Source organism: Enoplosus armatus, chromosome 8 (assembly GCF_043641665.1).
Source record: "Enoplosus armatus isolate fEnoArm2 chromosome 8, fEnoArm2.hap1, whole genome shotgun sequence".
Taxonomy (NCBI): domain Eukaryota; kingdom Metazoa; phylum Chordata; class Actinopteri; order Centrarchiformes; family Enoplosidae; genus Enoplosus; species Enoplosus armatus.
Window position 1 is genome coordinate 13,770,359 of NC_092187.1, and position 12,603 is coordinate 13,782,961.

Here is a 12,603-nt window from a genome sequence, read left to right on the forward strand (position 1 = left end):
CTGGTTTGGTTTTGCTTGCATTTTTATTTTTATTTTTTTTATTTTACAAACTGACACTTACAAAACCAAAACACAAAGTCTTGGAAATGCCTTTAATTTGTTTAAATAAATGCATTTACATTCATATTCTGACATGGTTTGTATAACTTTCCCATTAGCAAAACGACTTAATTATACAAATTGCATGCAATTGCTGCCATTTTAAAAGTATACCATGGTGTCATGGATTTATATTTTTTCCAGTGTTTCAGGCAGCAATTAGATTACATTTGAGTTCTATATGGCATGAAAAATGTCATCATTGAAATCAAATTAAACCAAACAAATGCCACATGATCCAAACAATTTCCAGCTTTGGTTTGGATGATAGATGACATAATAGATGTTAACTGCACTTCCATTTCATATTTTATTTCAGAAAATACAGTTCAAAATGCACCATATTAACATCTTTCATTTGGTTAATATCATTAAAAATAGATGCAATGAATAACAGGTTTAAAAATAGATTGGACACTTCACACATGGATCAATGAATCAACAAATCATGAAATGATTGAGCAAAGTCGAAAACTGTCAATTAAGTAACAAACCCTGAGAGCCACATCTTTGGTTGGTAAAATTCATTTTAAATATAAATTAATTTAAAGCTGAGGAATCAAGTCTTCAAGTGATTTTAACGGGGTAAAGGGAGCGTTAGAAGGTCTGCTCTGAACGTGAATCAGCTCACTTCATATAGCTGACATAAAGAAGGCAGAAAGAACAAGAGTGTTTTTTTTTTAAGAATTTCTTTGTACATTTTTGGAGAATTTGAGTACAAATGTAGATACCTTGTTATGAACCCTTTGTTTCAAGCATCTGGTGAAGTAATATGAAATGAATGAACTGCATCCCTTCAAGTGCTCAGGATGGACGCTCTCCTTTCCCTCACAGGTCGTTCCTCCACTCGGGGTCCAGTTGCTGCTGAACGACACTCTCTGCAGTCTCCACTGGAAAGAAAAGATTCACAATTCACATCATTCAAAATGTTCGTTTTGAGGGGGATACTGATGAAAATAAAGATAACCGTCTGTCACCTTGAATATCAATGTCGATGTAGAGCGCAGCGAGCCTCATCACCACGTCCTCGTCTTCCTCTGCTTGAACAAAACCAGTGTAGCCTCCTTCATCTCGGCAGTACTGGATGAACCTGCAGACGAGCAGGGAGGGAGAAAATAATGTCAGTTAATAACGTAACTTATCAGGGACTCAAATTAATTTTAAATCTTAATATATGTATGCTGACAGCAGAGACCATAAGTAGCCATGTGACACGTACCGGCCCCAGGTAGGATCTGTGTTCAGCACTCTGGGGTTTCCCACCACGATCAGCAGGGCTTTAGCTCGAGTCACAGCCACGTTGAACCGCTGGACGAGAAAAGAGTGTGTCAGAATGATGTTTTTGAGTGTACATACACACAATGTGTATGCGCATGTGTTTGCGCTGTATACCTTCTCATTCTTGACAAAGCCGAGGTTGAACTGTTTGTCAATCTCTACGTAATTGGGGCTGCTTCGAACTGTAGACACCATGATCACTCTCCTCTCTTGACCTTGGAACTCCTCCACGGAACCAACCTGACACACACACACACACACACACACATATAGATAGACTTAACACACTGCCTCTGCTGTGTGTTTCACATTACTCAAGTGTGAAATGTTTAGTTACCTTAAGCTTGTTCATGTCCTTAAATGTAAGGTCTTTCCCAACTTTTTCCAGGGCCTTGCGGATTTTCTGCACCTGTGTGACACCCCAAAAAAAACCCAGCTCCAGTTTTTAACCTACACATAATTAATTGCAATTAGTAATCTGAAACCACAATAAACTACATTGTTGTATTCTGTTTGTGTGTGTGTGTTGAATTGAATTCATTTGGACCTGCTTCCTGTAGGGGGCGATGATGCCTATGTCTCTGGGTGAGATGGTGGCAAGGCCCCTCTTGCCATGTGTCTGCAGCAGTTTCTTCACGTACTCCATCAGGACCTCCACCTCTGCTACGTTGAAGAATGAAGGACTGCTGGCCTCGCGCTCGTCAACACCAGTCACGCCGTGGAAGATCACCGGGAAGTCCTGAGAGATATGTGAGATATGTTTTATATCTTATAATGTAAACACTGAAGAAAATGTTTTGGGAGAACCTTTGAATACTGTGCTGCTTCGAAGTGGAATAAACAAAAAAAAAAACAATGTTAAACCAAGTGTAAAAAGTGCTGTATGGATCTTGATTAGCATGTATAGATACACAGAGTCAGTCTGTTTCCTTGGTTTTTAATAATGAGGTTTGTTTGTGTGCTGAAGCCCAGATAAATGAGTGAGTCATTTTAAGATATTCATCAGTAAAATCATTACATTACTGTTAAATGTCCTTCAATCAAAAAGGAGAAAGCTGCACTTCAACAATTATGTTCATTATCGATTATTTTCACTATTCATGTCAACAAAGAGTGGAAAAAATGCCATCATAATTTCTCATGTTTTCGTCTTAAAATTGCTTGTTTTTTTCCCACCAGTCTAAAACCCAAATATATTTAATTGACATAAAATAGATGTGATCAGCAAATGTTTGGCATTTTTGCTTAAAGAATTACTCAAATGATGAATCAATTATCAGAGCTCTAGAATGAGAGAGAAATGCTACATTACACACTGAATAACAAAGATAGAACTTATACAAGATATCTTTAAGTCTTGAGTAGCAGGCGCTTTGGTCACTTTTCATGCTTTGACTTCCAAATGACCTGTTTGCAGTTTGTGTACAGTGCATGAAAAAGAAGAATCATCACCTTCTTCGGGAGGTGTTCCCATCTGCAGTAGGAGTTGCGCAAAATTTCATCCGCGCTGACCTGCAGCTCTCCGTCATAGAAGAGCTCGTTGGGAATCTTCAGAATGGCGGGATGGGACCTGAAAAGGGACAAACAGACATGAAAATAGAACACATAATTTCAGTCAAGGAGTGACACGTACTCTTCTCTACTGCCACACCTGTAGTTGTGCAGCAGTTTGGTGACAAAGCGATTGTTGAACGCGCCCTCGTTCTTCAGGTACAGGGGGAAATCAGTCATCATGCGCTCCAACAGGGACACTCCTGCAGGCAGCAACACACGAGCAGAGCAAGGCTGTGTTTTTAAGTTAAAGTCTGTGTGTTGTAAACAGGACAGGTGTGGAGTGAGTCTGTTCTTACCCATTCCGTACTTCAGCGCAAAAGGGGATCTGAGAATGGGTCCGAGCTGCTTGGGGTCTCCAGCCAGAATAACCTGACCAGACTCTGCCTGGAGCAGCCCTTTGTTCCACGGATAACAAAAGTCAACCAACACATAAAACAAGTTCAATATGATTACAGAAAACACACAGCTGTTTGTTTTCTTTTACCTGCCAGCGGGACTAAACACTCTGTCTCCACGGCGTGTCCAGCCTCATCCACAAACACGTGCGTGAAATGACCCGCGGGGATGTCTCCTGTGACCAGCCTGCACAGATCAGAGAGTACACACATGGTAGCAAAGAAGAAGCTCATCTGTAGAGTTGACTGGTAGTTTTTTTTTTTTTTAGATGAATGTGGGATGAGACAGTGAAATGCAACTTTTTTTTATGGTGTCATGCAGGTGAGCAAAGTGCACTGTCAGGGTCATACCTTCCAGCTGTTAACAGGGTGGTGACCATGATCCTATACTCCATCAGCTTCTCTTTAGCAGGATAAACATAACACTCCCCTACCAGGTTAGAGCATGCCTGTGAAAGCACCACAACGTCCGTGTACACAAACCTCAGAGAGGCGACAAAAAGACTGAAGAACAGGTAAGTATTGCAGCATGAAAGCTATAGACTTTGCAATGCATCATGAAGCCCACTAGGGGGCAGATGATCTCACTGACCAATTGAGTGTGTGGAATGAATGTCGGTTACTTTCTGCATCAAAGAAAAGCTTCCCATCTAAAACAAGCATCATGCATCCAATGCACCAGCACAGACCTTTAGTTCTTCAGGGACACATTTTGGGTCCCGGCTGCTGGCGTACATGCGGAACACTTTATGCTCGTCCACGTGGTCCAGAATCTTCCTGCAGAGCAGATCGGCAGCGCTGTTGGAGGGAGCGCAGGCCAGGATGTGGCAGGAGGTCTGGGTCTTCTCTATCTGCTTGATGGCCTCCACCAGAGTCACAGTTTTGCCTGAACAGACAAAGAACCATCAGAAGAAAGTCAGCTGCGTTGAATTTCTGGCTTTGTGAGCAAAGACTAAGTGTTATGCTGGTGCTTGCTGTACCTGTTCCAGGCGGGCCAAACACCAGGTACGGGGCCGGTTTGGACGAGCCAGCGACAATGTGTTGTACAGCCTGATACTGCTCTGGGTTTTCCTCCAGCTTGTAGTCACACAGCCTATCAACAGGAAGATGGAGGGACAGAGGGATGATGTCAGAGCTGAGTAACAGGTAGAGAGAGTCAGCCGTTATGTTTGCATGCACAGCGAATCACACACTCTCATCAGGTAACTCAAGTACCTGGTTTTGGGCCAGCGCTGTTAGATAACATGGTTCATCTCGTAATGAGACTATAAGAAAATGTCTCCATTAATATGATATTTAATGGCATCCTTTAGTTTTGATTGAACATAAACCAGATAACTAGGAGGCAAAAACGGCACTTTCTGCTATTAATATTGGGATTTTGAGGGATGTTTCCGTGTTTTTTTGCTTCCCATTTAAAACCCACTTCCAGACACGAGTTGGATCAACCAATCCCTTCTCTGCGTAGACCTGCAGAGACGTTTTCATGTATCTTCAGAGAACCTTCCAGCCTTAGTTGACTAGTGTGATCATATGTGCAGCTCAATCGTTTTCAGTTTTCATTCATATGTAGAGGGAGGGATACTACGTAAAACAGCCAGCTAACACATTGCACTTTACACAAACATATATACAGTCTATATACCAGTATGTCTAACCTGAGTTTGGGAAGCTCAGTTGGCTGAGAGGGGAAGGCGGGTGCAGCAGGGAACAACACTTCTCCCAGCCTGTGTGCAGCTGCCAGCTCTGCTGCTCTGTGCTGAAGACGCAGAGTCAGGCGGTTGACAGTGAACTCCACATTGAAGTTCATGCCGTCTACAAAGCGATCCAACAATCTGCAAAGAAATTCACAAACTGTGTGAGTCTACAAGCAAACATGTTAAATATGAGTCAATATTATTGTATGTTACTGCGAAGTCTTGATCTTACGCTGAGCTGAAGCCGAGTTTGACGCTGTCCAGCTGCACGCTGTGGACGTAGCCGCGGTACTTCACCCCCTTTTCTCCTGCAGGGTACGCCAGCAGCGCGTCCCCTCGTAGGACAGACGGGCGGTTCTCGGACACACCGGGTACCTGGCGGGTGAATATGTTGCAGTGTTAATTAAAATCATTTAAGATATATCAGACAGCGTTTGTATTTTTGTTTTTCTCATCATACTACATCATAACCTGGTATCAGGGATGTATGATTACACTTGTGTACAAATGTTTAAATGACAAAGGATCGTTGTGATATGCTAAAAATAATCTATTAAACTGTCTGATGCACATCCCTGAAACTACGTTAAGGAGACAGGAGTGGATAACAGAGTGTCTTTTAAATGAAACCTACAGTCATGTCACTAATCAGCACTAATGTTTGCTTTATATGACTAATACAACTGTTGGGGGAATGAAGAAGTGAAGGAATGTGTGGTTTTGTGAGTGAATGAGTGAGCACATATTAACCTCCAGAATGAGCAGTTTCTTGTTGATCTTGTCTCTGAACATGACGGCCTGTTCTCTGTCACTGTTGGGGATGTTGTATCTCTTGATGTCCACCTCCATCTGTTGCTCTTCCAGATGCAGCAGCAGCTGAAACCTCTCGGTGTAGTTCTCCCAGCTCAGGGGACTTTCCAGCAAGGCTCTTCTAAACAGACCAAAGGAAAAGAAACAAATTGCATGGCAGTGTGTATATTGTAGAACAGAAGCTGTTTTATATCATTAATGTAGGTTTTTTCACACTAACCCTTCATCCAAGAAATTACGTTTCTATGTTAGTAAATTGTTATCCCAATTATGCAAACGTAATCGCTGCCTGGATTATGTTCTGTGGCATTTTTTTTATGTGAATGAAGTGACACTACATTTATCTAACACACCGGTGGAGGTGGTCGGGGTGAATAGTAGGCGAACAAAGTGCAGGACTGTGACACCAGAGACCGAGATTCGCATCCTGAGTCTATGCTTGGGTTTAAGCAACAAAAGCACTTTGGTTAAGGTTAGGGAAAAGATCGTGTTTTCGGTTTATTAACACGTTGTGTCTCTTGGAGTGGATAATGTATGCAAGATCAGATGTTTTGGCAGAAAACAAATAAAATGCATTAACATTTTTCTTATAAGTTCAGTAACAACATTTTGGTGACATTTCCTCATTATATTAATAGAAAACATAAGCCGGACGGCATTACGTTACCCTAAAAACATATTTGCTGTTAAAAATTAGTTGTATATGTACGCAATTTATGCTAGCTACATTGTAACATATAAAATACATTAACATCACATGGAAAACACATCTGTTAGGTTAGTCATTACACCAGTGTTATCCTTTAAAGACTGACCTATAGCTGGAAATGACATCAAAAACTGAACTGAATTCACCTTGAGTCAGGGAAGAAAGTAATCTGCTTCAGTGACTTGATGAGCTGGTTCACATTTGCTGGCATTCGATACATTTTCAGCTGGACCACATTTTGTAGCTGCTGCACTGACAACCTGGAAAGAGGAGACAAAATGGAAAATGTTAGATACATCAGTCGGGGACATACAGTGTTACAGTGTTTTTACATTTGCTGCATATTTAACTGTTGAGTGAACAGTGATACCCTTCAGGTCGCTGTCCATCCACAATCGTGTAATTAACTTCAGGGTCGCAGGCAAGGAGGGAGCGAGGTTTATAAGGCGCTATAGGAGCCAGCTCCCGTCCTAAGGCAGTTATACAATGAGCCTCAATGAAGCGCACAATGTGGAACGCAGCGGAGGAGGGCTGCAGGTCTGGTTTGAATTCAAAGGCCAGGGTGGCTGGATAGAAACCAACCAAACTGCAGCGGAAGTGAACCTGGATTTCATAGCTGTCACCTGAGAATAGATAACAGGTAATCATGTTTTATTGTATTCAAGGTGGTTTCTTGTGTCCATAAATTCTCCGTCAGCTGAGCAAAATATGATGATGATGATGTTTACATTACCTGGCTGTAAATGCAGAGGGTTGGCCTTGGTCACTTTGTGCTCGTCCTTCAGATTGAAGTACCTGAGCCAGTGCAGTGGTGTGTAGTAGGTGAAATACACAGGCTCCGTTCCGGTGTTCTCCACTCTCAGATTCACAATGCACTGTTTCAAGAAGAAAAGGGGAGAAATACAGCTTCACATTTGTACCACGACCAACAATGGGTTTAGCAGATGATCATCAGAGAAATGCTGCAGATACACAACATTATTACCTCACATTCATCCACATGCAAGCAGAGTTTCCCATTCTCAAACGGACGGTCGGAGTTGATGCTGATGCCGTGTTTGTCCAAGATGAACTGAGCCCTGTGAGTGCAAAAAGAGCAACGGTTGGTGTGTGACTATGAAGATCAGCATTAAATCTCAAATTTCAAAAGTACTCTTTCATGTATAGTGATGTATCGTGCCTGTAGTAAGGCAGAAGAGGAGGAGGGCTGTAGTGAATGCAAGGCCAGTGACAGACGTTAATGACAGTAAAGCCTTTGATGAGAAGCTGTGTGATTCACAACTTTGAGAACTGTTGTTAGCCTGCTAGCCATCCTAGTTCCTGCAGTTTATGCTCACAACTATTTCCTGTCTCGTCTGCCTTTTTCCACACCACACCAGTAAATTCAGCCTGTTGCTGTGGGTCTGGACTCCACAGAGGACCCTTTGTTTGTTGATTGTGATTCTTTAAATGACTTCTCTTTTGAGTTGCCTTGAGAGGATTGTAGTGTAGAAAGAAATAGTAGAGGAAGCTTGTATGTGTCAAAAATGTAAAAAAAAAAATATACACAGTGCTCTTGTAGTGACAAGCAGAAGTCTTGGGAGCATGATAATCACAAGAGGTTATTTGGTCATGTTACCTGTCTGTCCTCAGTCTGTTCATCAGAAGACTGGCCAGCTTCCTCCGGGCTCGAACGCCCGTCTCTGCTTCATCTCCGGAGGTGAAGGTCTGTACTGTCCCGGTACTGGCCGCTCCACCCTGGAAAGGCTCTGGCTGACGGCTCCTGTGTGACTGCCATTGGTCCAGAAAAATATCTCTGACCTGTGCAGAGGATCACTTTACGTCAACTTTGTGTTTGGATGGAAAATTTCCCTATCAACTATTAATCGACCGGCATCCTCATCCACTTGGGTGGGTGTGCAGGATTCAGAGTTTCTTCAGTTCTAATTTTTGTTGAGTTAGAACCCAGACGTTGAGTCAGCTTCTTTCATTAAGTTCTTACTTTACGACTAAGTTGGCTGGACTTCAGCACGTTCAGTGTGGTTCAGGAGCTGCTGAATACATGTATATGTGTACATATACATGTATATATGCCCATGTGTACATACAGTGCATCCGGAAAGTATTCACGGCGCTTCACTTTTTCCACATTTTGTTATGTTACACCCTTATTCCAAAATGGATTAAATTAATTTTTTTTCCTCAAAATTCTACACACAACACCCCATAATGACAATGTGAAAAAAGTTTTTTTGAAATTTTTGCAAATTTATTAAAAATAAAAAACTAAGAAATCACATGTACATAAGTATTCACAGCCTTTGCCATGAAGCTCAAAATTGAGCTCAGGTGCATCCTGTTTCCACTGATCATCCTTGAGATGTTTCTGCAGCTTAATTGGAGTCCACCTGTGGTAAATTCAGTTGATTGGACATGATTTGGAAAGGCACACACCTGTCTATATAAGGTCCCACAGTTGACAGTGCATGTCAGAGCACAAACCAAGCATGAAGTCAAAGGAATTGTCTGTAGACCTCCGAGACAGGATTGTCTCGAGGCACAAATCTGGGGAAGGTTACAGAAAAATTTCTGCTGCTTTGAAGGTCCCAATGAGCACAGTGGCCTCCATCATCTGTAAGTGGAAGAAGTTCGGAACCACCAGGACTCTTCCTAGAGCTGGCCGGCCATCTAAACTGAGTAATCGGGGGAGAAGGGCCTTAGTCAGGGAGGTGACCAAGAACCCGATGGTCACTCTGTCAGAGCTCCAGAGTTCCTCTGTGGAGAGAGGAGAACCTTCCAGAAGGACAACCATCTCTGCAGCAATCCACCAATCAGGCCTGTATGGTAGAGTGGCCAGACGGAAGCCACTCCTTAGTAAAAGGTACATAGCAGCCCGCCTGGAGTTTGCCAAAAGGCACCTGAAGGACTCTCAGACCATGAGAAACAAAATTCTCTGGTCTGATGAGACAAAGATTGAACTCTTTGGTGTGAATGCCAGGCGTCACGTTTGGAGGAAACCAGGCACCGCTCATCACCAGGCCAATACCATCCCTACAGTGAAGCATGGTGGTGGCAGCATCATGCTGTGGGGATGTTTTTCAGCGGCAGGAACTGGGAGACTAGTCAGGATAGAGGGAAAGATGAATGCAGCAAAGTACAGAGACATCCTGGATGAAAACCTGCTCCAGAGCGCTCTTGACCTCAGACTGGGGCGACGGTTTATCTTTCAGCAGGACAACGACCCTAAGCACACAGCCAAGATATCAAAGGAGTGGCTTCAGGACAACTCTGTGAATGTCCTTGAGTGGCCCAGCCAGAGCCCAGACTTGAATCCGATTGAACATCTCTGGAGAGATCTGAAAATGGCTGTGCACCGACGCTTCCCATCCAACCTGATGGAGCTTGAGAGGTGCTGCAAAGAGGAATGGGTGAAACTGCCCAAAGATAGGTGTGCCAAGCTTGTGGCATCATATTCAAAAAGACTTGAGGCTGTAATTGCTGCCAAAGGTGCATCAACAAAGTATTGAGCAAAGGCTGTGAATACTTATGTACATGTGATTTCTCAGGTTTTTTATTTTTAATAAATTTGCAAAAACCTCAAATAAACTTTTTTCACGTTGTCATTATGGGGTGTTGTGTGTAGAATTTTGAGGAAAAAAATGAATTTAATCCATTTTGGTATAAGGCTGCAACATAACAAAATGTGGAAAAAGTGAAGCGCTGTGAATACTTTCCGGATGCACTGTATATGCACAGCACCTGAAATGAGTAAAACACAGTAAATTAAATAGTAAAATATAATCTATACATGTCAGTATTCCTTGTACCTCAGGAATAAAAGATCTTTTCTCTGTCCTGAGAGAAGAGAAGGGGGGGGGGGGGGTGTAAAAGGGGAACACAGGCTGCACACAGTGTGTGTGTGTGTGTATCTGTAAACAATTGGTTAGTTTAGTTTCAGAATCCAAATCAGAAATACTTTATTGATCCCCGGTGGGATTTCTTTTCAGAATCAGAAAATGAAAGTAATTCCAGGGTGAAAAAAAGTACCAGAACTCTCTCCACCAGCATGTTTGGAGAGGGCGCAACTTCAAAAGTCAGTATTTAAAAAAAAAAACGTTAATAAAGGAATAAAGGAAAAGAAAAAAGAGTAAGAAAAATAAGAACACAAACAGGAGCAACTGTAACAGGCTGCATGCACGGTCGGCACACACATAAATCTCTACATATATCTATATGCGTATCCATATATGGGTACAACAAATAAAATGGTATACTAAAATCATCACATGTTGGTTCCTCGTCTCTGAAAAGAGGGGGTCATGCAGAAGAGGGGGTCTGGCAGACACATCTGCACTCTGGGGGGGATGTGGGACTTGGCATTAACTTACATTTTCTTTCATTACAAGCTATGATCAATCAATTTGTTTATATAAATGCATATTCACATTTCCTGTGTCATTAGCTAAACAAAGAGACCATACATCTCATCGTTATCTTATCTGGATTAGTTCATATGTGTAACCAGTTCTTAGTTCAATTAAGTTAGTTCAACTTCTATTGCACCAGCATCAAAATCAGCATTCACATCCTTCCTGAAGAAGAAACTAAACGTCACGCATCAATTAGTGTACATCAGATTTTGCATTACGAAGCCAGTTTCTTTGTACTTGTATGAGTTTTTTACGAACTGAGTCTGCATCTACCCATGTCCTGGAATGTGGGAGTATTAGCAGTTTTCAGGTTGGTCCTGTCGTAAATTGGCAAATTGTCACTTAACTTCCATTAGTGTTCAACTCTTGAGGTCTGTTTTATGACCTAGATTTAATCTGAGGACAGGGTGTTTGGGGAAAGTTCATGTTTGAGTCCTAACAGATCTTGTTTTCCTGACCCAGAGAGGCCAGGTGGACAACACTTCAGGGAAGGTTCATTCCTTCTCAATGAGAGATGTAGAATTATTCATCATCACAGTACCTAATCTGCATATACATATAATATATATAAATGCATATAAACATAATAGCAAGCTTTATCTTAAGACATTCACCACCATGTCCTAAAATAAACTTGCTTTTGAATTGACACATTGCTGTTGCTGGTTCAAAACATTAAATCTCTGAAATTGTTTAAAGCCCCTGAAAACTCAGCTTCAAATCTTAAAACGTTTTCCATGACATGAAATAATTATTAACTATTAAATAAATAACTGATCCACCAGAATAATGTTGTTTTGGAACCAATATTTAAAAAGATAGATTTGTGTTCATACTTTACATGGCAGCACTGACCTATGGTGACAAGTGACATCGATGATCACATGTGATCACAGGTTCAGCAGGTTCCTGAACACACCTCCCAGTTATTTATAGTGGTCAGATGTTTAATAGACTTTGGCCCTTAATTTAGAGCAAATAAACTCCAAGAATACATTTGTAAATGACAGTTCTAAATAATGAGACAGTCCGAGTTTACTCACCCTAATTGGTTGTTTCATTTGATTGACAACAGGTAAATTATTTTAAATTCTGCTGAAATACTGTATCCGGTATCTGACAATTGTGCCACTAAATAGTTAACCAAAGCTAGAAAACTGCAAATTATTACATTTAAACTTTATATACTTTAAACAATTAAAACAGTTGATGAAAGCCGAAGATTGCACTGACTTAAGTCTTCATCATCACATCTGAAAATGCAGTTACTGTTGCAAAAAACAAAAAAAGAACACTGAAATAGGGTTACAACATAATGTGGAAGTACATACCTTGGAGTTGAAGCGAATGGTGTCTCCTCGTCTTGTTATCTTGTTGGACACTTTCAGGGAGTAGAGGACTGAACCAAAGTTTGGATCTTTGGCCCCTGGATTCCTAAAATGAACACAAAAGCATTTAATTTAGCAAACATTTATACAACTGTCAAACAGATCTCCTCTCATCTCCCTATGAGGAAGAACAACTCACCTGCTCCTGAACTCTATGTTGTAAATGTCTCTTAGTTCAAGTCTCTGTGTGATGGATGCTCGATCGGTCTCCTTCAAAAACTCAAAGAAGTCGAGTCCAATCTGGCAGCGTAAAGACAACTTCAT

General features: G+C 41.5%; 1 protein-coding gene across 1 annotated transcript; it reads right to left on the reverse strand.

The window, feature by feature from the left end:
- Nucleotides 1-57: 57 nt before the first annotated feature.
- LOC139288691 (putative helicase mov-10-B.2) lies at nt 58-12,603 on the reverse strand. Its single transcript, XM_070910063.1, has 23 exons — nt 12,479-12,603; nt 12,283-12,385; nt 8,161-8,342; nt 7,528-7,621; nt 7,276-7,417; nt 6,913-7,165; nt 6,689-6,802; nt 5,774-5,954; nt 5,256-5,398; nt 4,985-5,161; nt 4,307-4,419; nt 4,016-4,212; nt 3,678-3,775; nt 3,416-3,513; nt 3,228-3,326; nt 3,029-3,131; nt 2,830-2,947; nt 1,925-2,116; nt 1,715-1,786; nt 1,492-1,617; nt 1,319-1,407; nt 1,077-1,189; nt 58-989 (listed from the first exon to the last, which is right to left on the reverse strand). The coding sequence occupies exons 1-23, from the start codon at nt 12,601-12,603 to the stop codon at nt 928-930; spliced, it is 2,994 nt and encodes a 997-aa protein (XP_070766164.1). The 3' UTR covers nt 58-927.